This window comes from Phaenicophaeus curvirostris, chromosome 3 (assembly GCF_032191515.1).
Source record: "Phaenicophaeus curvirostris isolate KB17595 chromosome 3, BPBGC_Pcur_1.0, whole genome shotgun sequence".
Taxonomy (NCBI): domain Eukaryota; kingdom Metazoa; phylum Chordata; class Aves; order Cuculiformes; family Cuculidae; genus Phaenicophaeus; species Phaenicophaeus curvirostris.
In genome coordinates this window covers 22,260,167-22,280,793 of record NC_091394.1, presented here as the reverse complement: position 1 = coordinate 22,280,793, position 20,627 = coordinate 22,260,167, and the positions used below count along the sequence as shown (strand labels likewise).

At 39.7% G+C, this 20,627-nt stretch overlaps 1 protein-coding gene across 1 annotated transcript in view; it reads left to right on the top strand.

The window, feature by feature from the left end:
• MYO10 (myosin X) overlaps positions 1 to 20,627 on the top strand; it is a 165,503-nt gene that overhangs the window by 87,443 nt on the left and 57,433 nt on the right. Inside the window, exons 4-18 of the mRNA XM_069853025.1 lie at positions 2,125 to 2,312; positions 8,305 to 8,439; positions 9,432 to 9,556; positions 10,435 to 10,448; positions 10,577 to 10,661; positions 11,335 to 11,438; positions 13,593 to 13,722; positions 14,650 to 14,768; positions 15,459 to 15,605; positions 15,780 to 15,880; positions 16,105 to 16,171; positions 17,537 to 17,629; positions 18,383 to 18,451; positions 18,637 to 18,719; positions 20,038 to 20,146. Coding sequence (XP_069709126.1) covers positions 2,125 to 2,312; positions 8,305 to 8,439; positions 9,432 to 9,556; positions 10,435 to 10,448; positions 10,577 to 10,661; positions 11,335 to 11,438; positions 13,593 to 13,722; positions 14,650 to 14,768; positions 15,459 to 15,605; positions 15,780 to 15,880; positions 16,105 to 16,171; positions 17,537 to 17,629; positions 18,383 to 18,451; positions 18,637 to 18,719; positions 20,038 to 20,146 — 1,569 coding nt within the window. The remainder of the gene's footprint in view (positions 1 to 2,124; positions 2,313 to 8,304; positions 8,440 to 9,431; positions 9,557 to 10,434; positions 10,449 to 10,576; positions 10,662 to 11,334; positions 11,439 to 13,592; positions 13,723 to 14,649; positions 14,769 to 15,458; positions 15,606 to 15,779; positions 15,881 to 16,104; positions 16,172 to 17,536; positions 17,630 to 18,382; positions 18,452 to 18,636; positions 18,720 to 20,037; positions 20,147 to 20,627) is intronic.

The following is a 20,627-nucleotide window of genomic DNA, read 5'->3' as shown; positions in this document are numbered from 1 at the left end:
TTGAAATAAGAGAACTAAGCAAAGTTGCACTGTAGCTACTCAAGGTGTAGTTTCGCTAGTGCTTTATCACAGGAACATCAGGGAGTGTGATGATGTTCTGTCAGGTAGTTGATCACACAGAACTGAGACTGGGTGCTTACAGCTATAAAGTTAGATGGTATCATGTGTCACGGGGCTCTTGTTTTATTTGCTGCTTTGCCAGGGCATCTTTTGTGATGGTGTGCTTCAAGTCACTATTTTTACATTTTCTAAGACTTCAGACAGGCTTCAATGAGGTAGAGAGAAATATCTTTAGGAGTCTGTTTTACCGGTCATGCTTGCACTGTATTCATGTAATTTAAAAAAACAACTCTCTTAAAATTTTGTCTGTGCAATCTGTGCTGAAATATGTATCAAACTTAGGAAATTTGTTTTCAGAGGCTTCCTCATTAATTATTCAAGAACCCAAGGGGGGATGAACCCAGGAAATTAAGCTGTTGTCTCAGTGCTGTAATTGCCCTGCAATACAATCTTGTGTTGAAATGGTATCTTTCCTCTAGACGAAACCTTCTGAGTTATTGCACAGCATGAGAGTTTTTATAAAAGACACAGATTAAGATTTCACACCTCTCTAAAAGGTACTTGAGTTACATGAGGAGGAATATTCCCCTTGCAGCTAATAAAATCATCATCATTTCAAGGACACCTCTGTAGTCAGTGTTCTTAGCAAAAAGAGCTCAAAGCTGCTACTTGTGGGTCTGATGGAGGACAAACAGGTGGATAATGGGGAATGTAACAGCAGGGTAACAGTGAGAAAGAGGAGCTGGTACATAGAGACAATGACATGTTAATTAAGGAGAAGGAGAGGGAGGCAGGTAGATACTGAATGTAAGTGCTGTGGAAGAGACTGACAGAAAGGAAGGGAAAAGGTGGGGGAACTGGTGGTTACTGGGTCTCAGTGAGTGCCCCCTTGCCAGAGGAGAGGGTGGCTGCGGTAGGATCATGTGGGGCTGCATTTCTGTGGTGTGCAAGTTGTGGCTTGCCTTATCCAGCCCTTTCTGGGCAGGGTGTTGTGGAGGTGAAGAGAGCCCCTGCTGTCAGCTTCACAGCTGGCTCCTGTGGGCGATGAGAGCGTTGACTGCTGGTTAAGCAGCTGTCTGTACATGGGGACAGTATTACAGGGCTGAAGGCATCGCAGCCTGGCTCCTTGCAAGTCCACAGCAGGGCTGTTGGAAGATGGGTGTCAGCTTCCTGCCTGTAAGCACAGCAAGGCTGCTTAGCAAGATGAAATCAGTATCACAGCAGTAACACCACACACATCATACAGTATATCAATTAATTTCACATGCCATAGAAACGTACTGGAAATTCTGGAGATAACATGCTTAATGTTATTCCCCTACCTCGCTTAAGTTGATGGAGAAAACAGCACTGGGGATAGACTGTTGCATATGATTAAGTTACTGCAGCCTAATAAATTAAGGCAGTGGGAATGGGCATAAGCTGCTGCCTGGGTGGTTTTAACTGATATGCTCTGTAATTGTAATGGGATAGAAATGAATGCCTTGTCAGCTGCCATTGTGCATCAAATAGTAATAAATTAAGTTTCAGAAACCTGATGTTTTGTGAGTGTCTGCAAGTTCATGTGCTCTTCTTTGAGCCTGCTACCATATAGTGGTGGTAGTGTCTACCATAACACCTGATAGTTCTGATTTCAAAATGAGGAGCAGAGAAAGGCTTGGATACTCTACATGGAAATAGGGACTTCTGCACTAGTAGTTGGGATACAGTCAGGTTTTTAGTAAGTTAAATGAGTCCCTAAGAATGTGAGAGAAGCAGCTGTAGACCAGCGCTTATAAGCATTACTGTGCAGCTGTAATGGCATTAAGGCTGGGGTTCATACAGCTGAGAAGCTCTGTGCTGTAGGCAGGTTAAGCATGAAAACATAACAGAGGTTGAAACAATTTTTGCCCTTCTGTCACTTTTCTTGAAAGGAAGAAAACAGGGGAAAATGCTACAACTTTATCCAAAGGATTGCTAGGCTTTTGAAAAGGGGTATTTGTCGTTTTTCATTTGGGAAGAGTGTGAATCTGTTCCACCTTGTGTCTAATAACAATTTTGGGGGGGGGGGCTGTGTGCTTGCAGACATACATTGGCTCGATAGTTGCCTCAGTGAACCCTTACAAGAGCATCCCGGGACTGTACGACTGCGCTGCCATGGAGCGATACAGCAAGCACCACATGGGAGAGATTGCACCTCATATCTTCGCTGTGGCAAACGAGTGCTACCGCTGCCTTTGGAAGCGCCATGAAAACCAGTGTATCCTCATCAGGTAAATGGCTGCTGCTGCTTTGATTATCCCAGACGGTGAGCCTTCCAAGGTGATTTAGGAGTATGGGTTTGGCCCCTATGGGGAGGAAAACTCAAAAAGAAAGTGGGCTTTGAAGTCATCAGAGTTTTGGGAAAGAGTTCTGAAGTCAACTCAGTTTTGTTTTGTGATCCTCTAAGAAAATGTTATTTTTTCTTACACATCTTATTGATTTCCTTTAGTGAAAAAATTGTGGTTTTTTGTATTTTTTGCTACTTACCCATCTAATGTCACCCTAAGTGCTTTTCTCACCAGTTTGAACATCCCTGTGCAGCTCGCTAGTTCGTCACTGTTAGACCCTGAACCCTGTATTGAGAGGAAAACGAAAAATAACCCACCAGTCTTGAGAAAAGCAGTAAATAAGAACAGCAGAAGCGAAAACCCTCCATGTTTCAGCCACTTAATTCTGCCTGTTTGATCTTCCTTGCTTAATCTTGTTGTGCTTTAATTTGACGGCGATTTAATAGCATCCTATTTGATCCACTGTGTCACCAGTGTTCAGGATCTCACTGATGTCAGATTTCAGCTCCTCCTTCCTTCATGCTCCAGAAGAGCTTAAAGCTCTGCCAGCCCTTAGCCCTTTTCCCTTTCCCCAGCCTGCCAGCTCAGCTGTTCAGGTTTGCACATGAGCAGGGAAACCAAAGCCTTGCCCCAGTAGTTACTTGTGAACAGTCCGTATACCCAAATTTTGGGGACTGAAATAATTTCTGGTGCCTAGCAGGTGGTTGTTAGTATACTGTCCCAAGTATTCTGCATTTCTTTCTAGTTCCCCACAAGCTGCTAAGAGAAAAGCAGATTCTGTCCTAAAAAGGACATAAGCAGAAGTCTCTGATGTTCCATAGGAGTCTCCAACAGTGCCTGTTGTGTAAAGTATGTGACTTGGTACAGATAAAACATAGTATGGAGAAGTTTTGCATTAGCAGTCCTTTTTAATTTTTCTTTTTTGCTCTGATCATGGATTAAAACAATTTATGTAAGTTTGGTGTTTCAGACAAGTGCCGCAATGCAATCTTATAAGGGTATCTTGTTTCTTCAGAAACTGAGGGAATGTGCAATCCAAATCAAAAAAACTAAATGTCAAATCTTCTTCCCTAAAACAGTGTTATCTGTTGTATCTGAGAAGGATTCAGAGCAGGGGTTCTTAAAATTACTGAAGTTTTTCAGTGGCCATCATGAGGTTTAGGGAAGTCCTGTGATCAAACACTTAGTCTGGGGCATTAGAAGTGTACTCATCCTCTCCAGCACCCTGGTCACTGGCTTAGAATTAGATGTTGCAACAAATCACTGTCAGGCTTTCTTGGTTACTACTGATATTTGAATAAAATGGGTAGGTGAAGCGCTCAGTGTCTTGAGTTCAGGCAAATATTCTTGTCTCATATTTAATCTAAGAGATAATAAAAAAAGAATTTTTGTTGCATCATGAAAACACAGTAAACGATTATAACCAGTTAAAATAAGTTAATTGTTCTCGTAGGCTTCACATTTTGATTCGTAGTTTCACCTGCTTCTACTTTACTAAAAACTGGGTAGCAAGTTGCAGCATCCCCAGGAGGTGAGGTAGGGAGAGCCTGCTTGTGGTCCTCCGGGCTTGGAGTGCCCTCTGCTGGCCTCCAGAGTTAGCTCAGCTTTGGGTTAGAGCTGCTTGCTTAGGGCATTGATGGCAAAAAACCGTGGAAAAGCTTCTGCTGCTTTGAAATGCTTTGGATGTTTGTCTGGGTGGGGTAAAGTGAGAGAATGAAGGCAAGAACCTGAATTAAAAACAGTCATCAGTAGAGACTCAAAATGTAGTACTAGTGTGAGACCATTTTCCCAGTATAACCACCCAGACCAGGCATGAAAAGGAAGGAAACACGGAAGAGATTATATTAAATGGAGTCATCTGAAGGTGTTTATTTGTCGATCTTTGTTACACAGGCTTATTTTAAATCATGGTAATGCTGCATAGAATTTACTTAGAAGCCTGAAGTGTCATCACAGGGGCACACTGAGAAAATTCAGCACAACTTAAACATTCGAATATTTACATGGTTGTGAAATGGTATTTTTGTTCTCCCAGGCTAAAAACTGCTTATCTGGATGTTGAACTAGACAAAAACACCTGCCTCAATGGATGCTCATTTTCATGTTGATCTGAACCCTACTGCAGAATAATTTAAAATAGGAAAAAAAAAAAGCCCATCACAATTAAATTTGATGCTACAACAGATACATTTAAAAAAAAATAACATCTTCTGATTTTTTAGCTGGGTGCCTTGGCAGGGGCATGAAAAGGGTCTGTATTACTCAAGGAATAGCCAAACAATATTACCAAATGTAGGGAAGGTACTGAGTTCCCCCATGATTAGCTGATGTTCTTAATTTGGGACCAAGTTCAACCTTCCATCCCTTTATTGTAAGAACAGGAAATTATCTTTAGGGGGGTGTTGCAATCTGTGGACTAGCAAACACATGCTCTTCTCTCAGATACAAAAGCTATTGATCCAGCTTAAAGCACTCAAAAAGAAGTGTAGAGTGGGTAGAGGAGCAATCACCCTGAATTACACTCGAGTCAATGCCATGAGTGGGAAACCACAGTCTGACACCGGTTTGCTTTCTCTATTATCATCTGATGGCCTGGCATTTTTGTTGTTGTTCAGCCTGAAAATCAACGTGAACCAAAATACTCTTTGGATGAGACCCAGGCTTGTGATGGGAAGACGTTGTTATGAGACTGACACACCACAATTCGTATGTGCGTTTGAAAAACTGCATTTGCTGAAGAGGCCTATTTTGTCTGAGTCTATCTGTCTTTGGGGTTTAAAGCCAGCAGACAGAACTGAGAACTGATTTAAAGTAGTGTTGATACTGCCTCACTTGCGTTATGTCTTTCAGAATAAGGAGTCTCTCTCGGTGACCCCTTTTTCCACTGCGGCAGTCTGGAGTGCAGGCTGCTGTGCCCTTAGCGAGATGCCCTGCATAGAACAAGTCATGGAGAAAGTTTAAAGATCTCCTAAGTGGAGGCCTCCTGGGTTGCTGTCACACTTAATATATTCAGCATGCTGCATGTAGTGATGTGGAGCAAGCTGGGCACTCTAGATTCATGGGGTGGAAATGTTGCTGGAAACATTGGCTGTGTACTAAAAAATGCTCCCTTCTTTTACCGACCTTGGCAACTCCTTGTAGGCGTAGGCATTTTAAGGGGCCTGAAGTATTGAACCCATTTTACCTACTCTAAATGTACTATAGGGCTGAATGAATAACTTTAAAGTTTAGCATTCTTGTTCTTGATTTTAATCTCATTAGTAATTACTGTCTTTTACAGAGCATTTTGTAAAGAAAAAACGCGGACCCAACTTGATGCACATAAAGTAATGGGGTTCCAAGCTGAGTAGCATGATGGAGGGGTGAGATTTTGCTGTGATGCCAGAGGCTTCAGGAGCCCATCCATTCAGTGCTCAATAGTAGTCATAAAACTAAATGGAATATAGTAGTTACTTGTAAATTAATAGAGAATACAAGATAAATCCATCCTTTGCTCGTATCTGGAGTATTTTGCACAAGCCTTTTTCCCTGTTGCTTGTTATCTAGGAGGACTGTGGAACTGGAGGCTGGTCAGAGGAGAAAACAAGGAGTGATCAGAAGAATAACATAGCTCCATGTGGGAATGACTGATGGAGACAGGCAGCTCAAATCTGGGGGATGAGGTGCTATCCATGAAGTCATGTATAGCGGAGGGAGGGAGCACGGGCATGAATTCTCAGCTCTTCCTTCCAATATGAGAACTAGGGGGCATCAAATGAAACTAATAGCTCCAAAACAAGAAGACACGTTCATATGTTATTTAGGGGGCATGGCTAGAAACTTACAGAAGATAAAGCAGTTGGGGGTTACAAGACACACAGAAACCAGGACTATATGAGCAACTGACTGAAAGGTGAAGGAGCACAGAATGGAAATACTGCACATCTTCCCTGTGCCATCTCCATTTGATGACTATTAAGAGATAGGACCCAGTGCTGGCCTGACCTAGCTCTGAGCCTCTCTGATTCCAAGAAAAAAAATTAGGAACATGCAATTGTGCGTAATACCAGCTGTACCAGGGATAAGCACAGGAAATATTTTTCCATGAGCTCTGAATATTGCATTTGTAGAATTGTTGTCCACTACAGTGGGTAACTTTCAGATTCCATAGAACTGCAGATGCTCCAGAGCATAGGACAGAGGGTAGGGGATGAGGAGGAATGATGTCAGTGAAAGAGCTGATGTCCTCCTTGGCACCCAGATCCCTGCCAGTGAGGTATGCACTGCTCAGAGGGTGAGGGTTTAGGCAGGTATCACTTGGTGATTTTTTTTCACCAAACAAGGATGGTGCAAGCATTTGTGAAGCTCTTTCAAAACCTGTGATAGAATTGTTTTACCAATCAGTTAGTGTACAAGGAGCAAGTATTAAATATGGTGAATATTAAATACTTCCTTTGTAGGCAGAGGAGCATGAAGGGGTGAGGGCATGCAAAGAGAAAAGGAACGAATACCAAAAAGTCCAGGAGTCAAGGGTAAACCCAAATTTAAAAATACTACAGAGTTCGCTTGAAATAATGGAAGTATGATGGATGATACTTGCTGGCATCGATGAGCATGAATTTTTATGAAACATTTTAAAGACTCTCATTCTTTCTGGGAAACACTTAAATCTCATTTACAAAAGTCTGTGTCTCATTATGTTTTCTGAATGCCTTTTTCCTGGTTATTTCTGTAATTGTTGGCATTTGTTTGTAAAAAAATCCCATGCTGCCTCCTCAGGCTGTACCTTTCTTCTTTACTTTTTACTAGGAAGTATCATAATCATTTGCTGTAACCTAAAATCACTGGGGTCAGCACTCAGCAATGACATGATAAAAGACTGTCAAGTAAACTAGGCTTGCTCTTCATACCCACTTGTGCTCCATCAAAGTCAATGATGAAGCTCCTGCTTGCTACAATTAAAAGAGTAGGATGAGACCAAAATGAACCCCTTTTCATTGACAGTAAACAGGGATTAGAAATAGTTTAATTAGAAATTAGGAAAGCTAGAATTAGGAAACAGTTTAGGATATAACTCTGTGACTTCAAATGAAAAGTAAGCAAACTAGACAAATTTTAGCCACAAGCTAAGTATCTTAATGGCTTACAGTGTATTTTTTATTATATGGCTACATAATTAAAGGGAAATGATATAGTAGAAATGAGCTAATTTTATACCTTCCATTTTTAGAGTGTTGGTTTTGAAGAGAAATTAATTATATTACCTCCTATTTGCATCAGCAAGGTTGCTTATTAATTGTTTTCAAAATGTCAGTTTCAAAATGTCAGCTTTATTTTGCTGTAGATGAAGATCAGAGGTTTCGCTTCTCTGATGGTAGTGGGAGGTGAAAATTGTGTATTTTGATCTCATGTGAATCTGGTTTATTTGGCTAGATATATAAAAAGTTTGATTAAAGACATCAGTATTAATTATACTAGTAGCCTTTATGTGTTATAATATGCATTGGTGTCTCTAACCTCCTCCTTCTCACAGCAGGGCTTCCTCCTTGGCTAGATTGCTGCAACAGTCACAAACTTTCCCATCTTAATTCGCATTATGGACTTTCTCCATGACCATTGCCCTGCTTTTGTCTTTCCATGTTGGTGAGAAATGTTGGATAGTTGCTTGTATTCAAATAGGTCTTTGTTGCCTCTTAAGTGTTGTGTGCATCCTTATGCAATCAGTGCCTTGAAATGCTGTCTGAACAGGGATATGGAGTCTAAAGATAGCTTACATCTTCTGTTGAATGTCATATTCAACAAGCTTAGAGGGGTATTCTGCCGACGTTTGAGTATCATTTCTAATCACCCCAGTCTTCCTGACCTCCAGTAATTTAGAGTTTAGAGGGCTGGCCAGGCAGAGGGCATTTTGGCTAGCAGATGAAACTGTGCAAACATGATCCTCCTCTTCTTTCAGTGGCGAAAGTGGTGCAGGTAAGACAGAAAGCACTAAGCTGATTCTCAAGTTCTTGTCTGCAATGAGCCAACATTCGCTGGAGCTGTCCTGCAGAGAGAAGACCTCCTGTGTGGAGCAAGCTATTCTTGAGAGCAGGTACTATATCTTTCAATATACAGGTATTTTTCTGCAGAAGGCTTAAGTCTTGTTATTGGAATAAGAACTTGCAATGTATTTTAAGATGTGGGTGTGTTTACTGAAAAATAAAATAAATACTGGAAAGGAAGAAATTTGAAATTTTCCATTAAACAAAATTACCTGGCTGCTCTAGAGAGTTGTGAGCACAGTGGTATAGCTTAATGAAAAAAGAGGTGCAGAGTTTTGAAATGGATGATGCTTTAGCAGTGGCTTCCATTTTTATTTGGGGATGAGTTCAGATAATCAAAGTGAGGCAAATGGGTGATGGGAGGGAGACAGCATTGGTTTATTTTGTGTAGGCTAGGGATAAGGTAGAACAAGATACAGCACAGTGAGGATGAAGTGTGGTAAGTGGTAAAAGCATGCTGGGGAACGGGAGAATAAGGAGAACTGATAAGACAGATGAATAAAGACATCAGATAAATTGGGCACACTCTGTGCAAGTGAAAAAAAAAAACGTGTTCAAATGAAATAACACATGGTTCAAACTATTCAAAAACAAAGACAATTTGAGATGCTAGTACTTTTGTTTATCAAGCCTCATCTCTGTTTTACCTGCTGTATCTTGATGTAATTATTTCTAATTGCCTTAGGACAAGGACTATTTTTTGTACATCTGTCTATCAGTTTGAATGTGCTGAGATTCCTTATTTCTAGAATTTGAGTACTGCCATGAGAACTGCAGGCATCTTTTGAGCAGTAACGGATTAAACTGCAGGTAGTTTTAGTACATTTAGTCTTCCTGTTGCTTGAATACTTGCATCATTTTCTAGAAAATTGAGATACCTGTTGTTAGTAAATTGAGGCTGATCCTGAGGATTTAGGCTGTGGCTAAGGAGGGTGTTGGAAGGGAACTTTGCAGAGTGCAATTCCTTTCACAAGTCCCATGTGAAACTGTTGGCATACTGGTCGCACATTAACACTCTTGTCATTCTTCTATATTTTCACAGCCCAATTATGGAAGCTTTTGGCAATGCAAAAACTGTTTACAACAACAACTCAAGTCGATTTGGGAAGTTTATTCAGCTGAACATCTGTCAAAAAGGAAACATTCAAGGAGGAAGAATTATAGATTGTATCCTCATTTGGTGATTTTACCCCTGTTTGCGGGCAGCTCCCACTTACCTCCACTCTGGAGGGCTGAGGGAGAAGTCCTTAACCCTTGTCTGTCCTCTCACTCCATCCTGAAACATACATTATTGAATTGAGCTGATGTAGGTGGGAAAGGGAAACTGAAACACCAAATTCTACATATGTTCTTGCACATGCACACATGCATTTGTGACAAGGTGTATTTTATGTACCCTTGGGGGACTACGATTTTGTATTGCTACTGCTAGCATGGCTCATGTGCATGATCCTACGTAGCGAGCTAAAACAGCCTGAGTTCTTGGGGATAAGTTCATTTGTCATCTGTTTCTCTCTCTTGTTATATCCGAAGATAAGTTTTTTGCTTTTCTGGAAAAGTAGTTGAAAGAGCAGAGCTGCTGAATTTTTGCAGTGTGAGCCTGGGTGGGTCGAATCCTTGGATTCGTCTTGCCTTTGGCAAAATTGAACTGTGAGCCAGCTCCACCTGAACACCAGAGATGTGGGGATGAGGAATATACCTAGTGTTTTGAATGTAAGCTGCCTTGCAGTGGGACAGATTTCACCCTTAAAGCTGTTTGCAAGCCTTAAGAAAAAGAAAAATTAGTGTAATTTAAAATTCACAACCTGACAAGTCCAGTTTTTATGAGATAGAGGAGAATGAGGTGTGGGAACACACTGGTATTAAACCTCCTGCAATATCATTGTTGCTGTTTTATTCATCTTATTATGGCAGTAGGCATGTTGTAAGAAAAGATCATGATGCTCTTCCTGTTTTCACAAATGAAAGAAGTAAGATTATAAATAGCTTGTGTATTAATTGCTTTTATCTTATTCCTTGACTGAAGTTTTTCTTCTTGGCTGTAGATTTATTGGAAAAAGTAAGTTGATGTTTACTTTTCCTCAGTTAATTTTGTTTGATTTAATATTTTGTTTGAATACACAGATTTAAAAATTATCCTTAAAAATGATTGCTTAAATGGAAACTATTTTTTTTTTACTTTGACAGAATCGTGTAGTAAGACAAAACCCTGGGGAAAGAAATTATCATATATTCTATGCTCTGCTGGCAGGGATAGAAGAGAGGGAGAAAGGTGAGTGGCAAAGCGCAAGTCTAAACTTTAGGGTCTTTCCACTAGCAGTCAGCCATGGTGACAGCAGTGGAGAATTTAACGGCCGAAAACCACTAAAACAAGTAGAGAAATAGGTTATTTATTCAGCTGGGATTCAGTGAATGTGAATTTGAGCTCAACTTGATAAAGCAATGTGCTTATTTGAAGAGTGTCACTGAGCTACTGGTAATTTTTCCCCCAGCTTCTACCAAGGCCCTGGGAAAATTACTTGGGGACAAACACGCCTCATTCTGTTCAAGCTGAATATTCTTGCTGGTACTAAATAACTCCACAGCAGCAAAGAGACCTAATTCTGGTTCCTCTAATCTGCTCTCATAAAGAATAAATACCCTGAACAAAAGAATTACATTTTTATATGTGCAAAATTGCCTAAAGCTGTCTCCGCATCTCCCTTAGGGCCTGTTGTCTTTGCATGCTAAAACGTAGAGTTAACTCTTATTGTGCAGCTAAACAAAGCAAAAAACTCTGCAAAATAAAACCACGTGTCTGATTTTAATATAAATTTTTGTGTGGGTGTCATAATTTCTGAGCAAATGAATTGTGAACTATTTAAGTCTGACATAGTAATTTGTGGAATGCTTTTGTTTCGTGATTTTTTTTTTTTTTAACTTGTCCTCTTTTCTTTCCTCACTAGATGCTTTTTACTTATCTGTACCAGAAAACTACCACTACCTGAATCAGTCTGGATGTATAGTGGATGAGACAATCAATGACAAAGATTCTTTCAAGGAAGTCATTGTGAGTTTTTTCTCTAGTTCTTAATGCTTTAAAAATGCTGGAAATTGAGGTGCCTGAGCCCCATTGACAGAGCAGGGGACAAAGCCTTCTTGTGCTTACCTGCAACATGCAGTGCTCTCATTTTGGTTATAATCTTACAGGGACTTACATTTTCTTGTAACACTTCACTGTCATTTTGAGCATGTCTTTATCTTCCCTCCAATATTTGGTTTTTACTCTATCAGCTCAAAGTGTGCTATAATTTAGTGAAATGATTACATTTTGGAATAAAAAGCCTATTAGTTAGGAAGACAGGCATTTACATGCCTTTGCCCTTCCCTGTATTGTTTTATATCACAGCAGTGTCTGCTTCCACTCTTTTTCCATCCTACAACTTTATCCAGTTCATGTAGCATCTACTGGGTTGAGCTCCAGTGCAGCACATGGGGAGCGAAGCACCTGGGCTTCTGCGACTCTTCAAGTTGCAGCTGGGACATCTGATTGTGTGGAGTGACTTACACAATAGAGTTGAAGAAAATGTCAACACAGATTAAAAACCAGGTCCTGAAGGAATCTTCTGAATGGCTTTATATCTTCTGCACACACCAGTTAGCTACAGTAGTTATTCTGTACTGACTGATAGGATAATTACAATTGCTTACTGTATCACCTAGGTGATATGTGTTAGACATAAATCAGATAAAATATTTGGGTTTATGCCCTGCATCAAACTATTTTTGCTTAGTGATATTAATCTCTTTGCCAAGCTGACAAATTAATGTGTAGTGGATGAAGCAGTTCTTTTTAGTGTAATTTTAGCGACCATGGCAGAAGGAGGTGTTAGAAAAGTTGGTAACTTATCTAAATTGTAGTCACATGGCTTAAGTTTATTAGCATGACATTTAATTTATACTGATCATCCCAGGGTAGGCAGAGCATGAAATCAGCTGGGCAGGTGGTATTTGCATGCTGCCTGCGGCGTGGGCAGGCTTGGAGCAGGGGCTGAGGTTTCCAGGCTGCATTCTGAGAGCAGGAGGCAGGCAGAAATTCCACATTTCACCTTCGTCTGTCTTTTCCTATTATAGTCATCTGTTTGCCTATTTTTATTGTGGTTTAAGTCCTAGAAATGTTACCTAATTGAGACCTTTTTGTAGGTGGCAGGGAGGAACTGCACAGTGAGCATGGAGGTGAACTGCCACCATTCTTAGTTGTGAAAGGTCTTTTATACAAATTAAACCTTCAACTGTTATCTCTTCTCTGCCTTTATTTGTGGGATGGTTCTGAGGCTTTTCCAATTGTAATTCATGGTTTATGAAAGATGAAATGGGCCATGCATTATCAGTCAGATCACGTGCAGGGACCATAACAGGATGAGCCTAAGTGTAAGGGTATAAAACTGATCTGGTCTCAGATAGGCTCATATTAGACCCAAATTTGGGAAATTCTGGTGATTTCCAGAGGCATACAATTACTTAGCCCACCTATGTCAGAGAAAAGGGTACGTTCCTCTTCTTATTTTAATATTTCTTTAGACGGATTTTCTCTTCTCCTTGTCACATAGTTGAGCCTTGATCATTGTCATAGTGGTTATTCATAGATAGAACACATTTCATGTAGATCTCTTTTTCGCTCGGTTTTGCTGTAGGATGTTAGACCATGCTGGTAAGATGTGGTTTGGGGCTTCGTGGCTTGTGCAGAATATGGTGCAGAAGACCTCCTCTGAATTCTCTGTGGCTGAGACAACAAACGAGCAAATCTTAGATATTGCAATATTTCCTCCCCCATGTCTTTTTTACCTACAAGGCTACTTGGTAAAATTTGGTAAAAACACAAAAGAGGTTGTCAGTTACTCATGCAAATTCGTGTAATTGCACCTGATGCACAACTCAGTACAGGATCTGAGTTTTTGAACAGAAGAGTGTGAAAGGAAATTACAATATACTTACAGTGTCAAAAGGAGGTTTCTTAAAATCGAATACTTGCAAGTTCCATATTGTCCTTATGATGTCTTAGTGCATTCAATTTGGGATGAAACCAAAGGAACAAACTACTGCCAGACATCTCTCAGTCCTGGCTTGCCTTTCTAAGGCCTGACAACATAGTTAGTGGGTTTGTCCTTGTCCTTGTTTTTGAATCAGTATGAATACTGTTGAAGAAGCTCACATGTCATTGCAGACTGCAATGGAAGTGATGCAGTTCAGCAAGGAGGAGGTGCAAGAAGTTTTGAGGCTGTTGGCTGGCATCTTGCATCTAGGAAACATTGAGTTCATCACTGCTGGTGGGGCACAGGTGTCCTTTAAAACAGGTGAGAAGACTGTGCGTCCAAATGTAAATGTTTCTTGACATTGTTAAAGCTAAATCTGCCCCTAGTGTATCTGACCACAGCAAGGACAAACGGTGAAAGGATCTCCCGGCTTTTTAGCATCTGTAAATGTTGATTAAAATGTTATTTTTGCTTTTTTTGGCAGATAAGGCTAATTAGTTCACTCCTGGATGATAGATCTTAATTAGGGAAGCCATTGGGTACATATTTATTCCACTAGTAGTAGTGAAATTACTTTTAAATCTAATTCCTTCTTTGAAATATTTTCTAGTTGATGAAATATAAATGCTCAAGTATACTCCTTAATTGAGATCTTCACTGAAGGTAACTTTTGTCAGAGCTTTCAATACTTCAATTAAAAATCTGAAAGCATGTGCTGGTATGTCAAAAGATTGGACTGGGGAGCATCTTAAGTGTTTGTTGAAATACAGCAATAAAGAGTAGCATTGTGCATTGCATTATATCCCACTTAACAGCAAAATTGCAAATTGAAGTATGCATGTAATAAGATTTTGATGGTTTTCTTTATCCTTCTTATCCTGTGGGAAGCTGGAACGCATTCATGAGGACAAAGAGCGAATTACTCTTTGAATCTGGAAAAATATGTGTAAGCAGTAGATTGCTTGAATCCTTTAAATGTAACATTAAAAGGAAAATAAATATTTGTGACTTACTTGTGATTAATTTCTAGTGCTGAATTCCTTTGGTTGTGCATATTTATAATACTGTACCTTTTCATTAGCAGCAAAAACACATCCTGGAGTTGCTAGTTGTGCTTCCATCTCTAATCTTCATAATTTTAGGTGCATCTTAAATGGTTATAATAATAATAAAGAATAATAATACAAAATTAATTCATAGCCTTATACAGTTAAGGATGTGTTTGTATTTGACTCTTTCTTTTGCCAGCTCTGGGCAGATCTGCTGAACTGCTGGGGTTGGACTCCACGCAGCTAACTGAAGCATTGACACAGAGGTCAATGATACTCAGGGGAGAAGAAATCCTAACACCTCTTAGTATACAACAGGTAAAGGCATCTCAGTTTTGATGTGTTTCTAGGGTCTGTTAAATATATGGCTCGATCTTTGAGTCCAGTGTGTTCAGGAACAGAAGTTTGTCTCGTACATCTGAGTGGCTCCCAATAATGCTACATAGCTTTTTGGGAAGGATATAGTTGGACTTCAGAAATCTCTATAGATACCATCCTACCATTCTGGCCAGGGTCTGTAGCTTGGCTCTTGTAGTTCTTATTAAGCCTGGTTGCTTACAATTTTTTTCTAAATTTTAATAATATAGGCTGATGTTTTTCATTATGAGTATTTGTGTCAGGCATTTTCAAGAACATTCAGAAAAAAAAATATTTACAAGAAGGGGATTAGAAAGAATTATGCATAACGTTATGCTTACATCTAGAAAGGGGTCAATTAGGGTCTTATTTCCTACTCTTTTCATTGCCTCCTACCCACCTTAAGTTTATAATTTCCTAATTTTTGAGTGCTTTAGCTTTGAAATGTAATTTTGAAGCCACATAGGCGTAAAGCTGTTATAACTTGCACTGTTAAATTGCGACTCTCGGTAACTATTAGTTCAATAGGTATGCAAAACTGGTTGCATTGTACCTTGCCTTCCACTGTATGTAGAGCACTGCCTGGGAGAATCTGGTAAGTCCTCATTTACAGGGTTGATTGATGTGTTGTGTGTTCCTCTTTTAATACAGGCAATAGACAGCAGAGATTCTATGGCTATGGCACTTTATTCTCAGTGTTTTGCTTGGATCATTAAGAAAATCAACAGCAGAATCAGAAGCAAGGAAGACTTCAAATCCATTGGAATTTTGGACATATTTGGATTTGAAAACTTTGAGGTAGGTTTCAAAAGTGTGTTGGATGGTTTAATATTTATGCTTTATCTTTCTCCATATCTTTATCATCTTCACTGGAACTTGATTATTGACCGTGTTATGATGTGAATCAGTTCATTGTTTGCAAAGTAAAATGCTTGGAGTGCATTCATTTTTGAAAATTTCTTTTCTCGTCAGGTAAACCGTTTTGAGCAGTTCAGTATTAACTATGCAAATGAAAAGCTTCAGGAGTATTTCAACAAGCACATCTTTTCCTTGGAGCAACTGGAATACAGCAGGTAAGAGATATAGATGGTTTGAAACAATTTTGAAAACATAATTTTTCACTTGAAATCTGAGTTCCTAGCTTCCTTTGGTCTCTTGGTCTGTATCTGTTTATTTTTTTAAAGCTAAGTTGGTTTTACTCTAATTTGCAAGCTAAATACATCAGCTCCGGCTATTTCTATGTTAAAAATAATTTCCTCTTAGCTGTCGATAAAAAGGCCTTCCTTGTTTTCCTTAGGGAAGGACTGGTTTGGGAGGATATTGACTGGACAGACAATGGAGAGTGCTTGGATCTTATTGAAAAGGTAATAAAGAATTTGGTATTGGTACCTGTTTCTAGGTTTTCTTCTGAGGTAGTATGTTTTTAAAACTCTTGCCAACAGCAAGAAAAAGTGAAGGGAATGGTGACTCTTGTACCTTTAAATAAATCAGATCATTTTCATACATGGTTATGTTATCAATTATACTGTAAGGTCAATATATGTCTTTCCTTATAATAACTTCTAACAGTGTCTGACTACATATAAAAGCAATATTTGGAGATGATTAAAAAGAATAGAAAATGTAGGCAGAAGGAACAACAGTGCTTGCTCCCATAATGACTTTTCATGGGATGCAGATAATTTACATTCGTTGCCTGCCAGTTTTGGCTTCATCTATAATTTTATCTGTGTTCTAATTGGTACTAAAGGAACATGTAAGAGCATGAAGTTTCTGAAGAGTTATTGGTAGGAACATTAGTGGTGGGGGGCAGGTGAAGTCTGAGTTCACTGCATAGAATTATAAAGCTGAAGTTGAAATAGCATTTCGTCTGTGTTCACTTTTGCCAGCAGTACAAGCAGACTGCGTGAGTTTATCTCCGTAGTGCTGTGGGTGGCTGTGGGAGTTTAGGTGACCACAGAAACTGATGACAGCAGGCAGGGGATCCAACTGCCAGGACGTGACTGCAGTCAGGACAGTGTAGTTTGTCCGGAGCTGCTCTGGACCAATGGGAAGTGGCTTATTAAAATGTGCATTCGGAGAACATGTTTTTCTGAGAGGCTGTATCAACCTGAAACTTGCAGGACACATTAATTAACTTCTGGGTAACTTGCTTTGTTTGCCATCTCTTCTAGTATGAGAAGTAGGGAACATCAAAGGAAAGTACAGAGAGGCATATGCAAAGCAAAGGGAGGTTGTGTTTTATGCAGTGCGTAGTTAAACTGTATATCTTTTGCTGTGCCCCTGGGCAATGTGAGTGCTCAAAGATTGCATTGGTTCAGCAACTGAGTAGATAATTTTATGCAAGAAAAATTTTTGAAAGGCTGTTTACACAAACTTCTCAAATTTAAGGTAGTCCTGATTATTGGAGGCTTTGGAGGCCAGAAATATTTTCTGGGACAACGTCGTTGTATGCATCTAAAACCTGCCTACATCAGAATTGTTGCTTCTTCCAGGAGCATCCTTTTCTTTATTTTGCCCATGTACCATAGGTTATATGTTTCCAGAGGAATGTTGGCAGAAAAATAGGATGCAGTCCTCTATGAAAGTGGAGCTTTAGCCACATACATATGGGTTTGCACCTCTCTGCATGCAACAACTTCAAGAGCTATGGGATTTTTCCAAACTGGGGACAACATCTCTGTCCATTTGTGCAATAATTCATCTTCTGCCTCTTCTTGCTGTTTTAGAAACTGGGGCTGCTGGCGCTCATCAATGAAGAGAGCCATTTTCCTCAAGCTACTGATTCCACCTTGCTGGAAAAGTTGAATACCCAGCATGCTGTATGTGATGTTTTGTTCAAGTTTTCCATGCGAATTATGGAGGGTCTCTTTACTACTGTAGAAATCCATGGTTCAAATATATGGGTGCTTAGTTGTAGAGGCTGTTTTGGACATGATCCTGCTTCCATGATAATCTATATAATTTGCTGTCAAGACTGAGGCTGTTACCTGGAAGACTATATCCTTGTTACTATCCAGTTTAAGGTTTCTGTATCGGTGAATAAGCCAAATTCTGCTCATAGTTGGAGCTCTGACAACCTGCAGTAATGTAGATTACTTACATCTTCAATTACCTTTGATTTAATGAAATATTCATATTGATGTCATTTACTGAAAGTTTGCCATTTCCTCTGTCCAAACTAGTGTTAGCTTTATTTGTGATCCCAGAATTACTTTTGAATATTTCTGGGATACAAGTGTATCCACCAATCTGCATAACAGCCAGTTCAAGACAGAGCCTTCTTTTTCAAATTGCCCTTAAGAGATGATTCTGCCAGATGGGTTCAGGTTTACTATAATGCCTTTTTAGATACTATAAATCTGTTATTGCTGCATTTGAAGAAGCCCAGACTAACAAATCCTATTATTGTTATAAGTCGATTGTTTGCTTTTGGAGCACTAATCTTCTGAGGAGTTCACTGGAAGACAATGGTTTGTTTAGGTCTGGGTTGAGAGGACAATGTGACCCTTTGTATCATTCTACTCCCTGACTCCTCCTCAAATATTTTTCCCTTTTCTTTCCCTTCCGATTAGAACAATCCTTTTTACGTAAAACCAAGAGTTGCTGTTCACAACTTTGGAGTGAAACACTACGCTGGGGAGGTAATTTTCTTTTCTTTATTTGCTGAAATAATTCCAAATGTAGTTTTCATTAGCTTAATTTTACCCTAAGGCTGATCAAAATTAACTAAAACACTCTGTTCCCTCAGCACTTTCCACAGTACTGCTCTTGTGAGAGGTGCCTGACTGCTTGGCTTGTTGTTTGAATCAGCTCTGTTTCCTGCTAGGTCCAGTATGATGTCAGGGGGATCTTGGAGAAGAACAGAGATACTTTCAGAGACGATCTCCTGAATTTGTTACGTGAAAGCAGGTACGTTTCTGCAATTTATGTTTCGGACATGATGTTGAGGGGTGTCATATCAACTAATTCTGCCAGAGTTTGAATATATTAGATGTCATGTAGCATTGGACTTTGACAGAGTTCAAATAAGTGTAGAAGAAATCTTAGCGGTGCCTCCAAGCAGACTGGTTCTCACAGTCCTGTTTTCCTAGATTGTATAGTACCTTGTCCCTTCTTCAGTCCAGGAGGTTCCTAGAGAGCTTGCTTATTACTTAGTGGTGAGTAAGGATGCCGAAAGCTGGTGGTGGTTTTTAACTGTTTCAGGGTGCCTCTTAGGCAGCATGCATGGGTGCGTTTTTGCTTCACATGCAGCCTGATTTGCTTGTATTTCTAGCATTCCCTAATTTGATTGAAAGCTTAGTTGCAGGGACCTACCACAGTGCAAATTGCCATATAGTAATTGCTTCAAAGGGGGAATTCTATAAGGATTTATGTAACTGAAAATCTGAACTTGGATGTCTTTGGTACCTGCCTGCCTCCCGTCATCCAGCTGTGTAAGGTCTCAGGATCTTTTACCATGGTACCCTGTGAGCTGGAGCGGTACCACATCTCTTTTTGTAGGTGTGTGGTTGAGGCTGCAGGGCACACAGAGGGGTGGCAGAGGAGGAGGGAGCTGAGCCCAGGTGTTGCTGTCTCAGCTGCTGCCATCACCCATTTCATCCACTCGTCCTGTCTTGCTGTGCGAGTTGCTTGTTTGTAAATCCCTTAAGCCTTTCTGTGCAGGGGAAACTGTTAGTAAGCATTTACATCTCTATGTTTTTTGTTCTGGTTTCATGACATATCTGATATCACATCTGCCAAATAGAATATGTAGGTAAAAGTAATAAATGACTTAAAGCTGCTGTAGAAGTGTTAAAAACAGCATACACAGCTGGTATCTGAAAGTGAGGTTCATGTAGGTGGGTTTTGTGTTATGGTCTAAAGCAAGCTGTAAGTCTTTTTTTTCAGTGTTTGTTCAGGTACGGTTCCCATTACAGGCAGCTGGAATTTTGATTAAGTGAGAGGAGTACAGTAAGGACTCTAGGACTTCACACTTCGTTTCCCTAATGATATGTTGGGAGTGGAGAAGAATGGACCTCCTTGCTTTGGTTTGCTTTGGGGTTTTTTAATTCTCTGAATAAATTCTGCAAAGGTAAAATCTATTGCTTGAGAAAGGTGATGGAGAAATAAGTTTTTTGGATGGAGGAGCTGTTTTCTAAGGGTCAGTACTTTCTTTGCATTCCATAGTGGTAAACTTCATAGGCTGTTGAGATACACTTAAAGATATTCTTTTTCTTTCCCATTTCAGTCTTGATTTCATCTATGATCTATTTGAGCATGTTTCAAGTCGCAACAATCAAGAAACTCTTAAATGTGGAAGCAAGCACCGAAAACCCACTGTCAGTCTCCAGTTCAAGGTTAGTTAATGTGTTGTCTCTGCTCTGTAGCTAATCAGTGAGAGATAAACCCTGTTCAGTTAAGAACAATTGTGGATTAAAACAGGCAAAATTTGAGCATACAAGTATTGCTGTCTCTTCTATCAAACCGCACTAACTAATAAGCTGGTTGGCCATAAGCTAGCTTCAAGCAGACACTAAACTTTGCATCATACCATCCTCACAAAACTCCTGTTGTTTTCCGTTTGCTTGTCCTTATTTGAAAGCCGACCTATGAAGTTGGTCTCTCTCATTTTTTTTTCACTTTCTAATCTAAAACCAACCACAAAATCACAGAGCCTTACAGCACTGCCTGTGTGCTAAGAAAAATAAGTACTGAATAAATACCTCATTAAGGTGTTGCCTTTCTCTTTAACTTGGTTTGGAAAGCATTTTTGTTAAATACATTTTTAAGAGGCTTCATAGCCCTCCCTTCAAAACTGGCACCAAATTGAAATCTAGC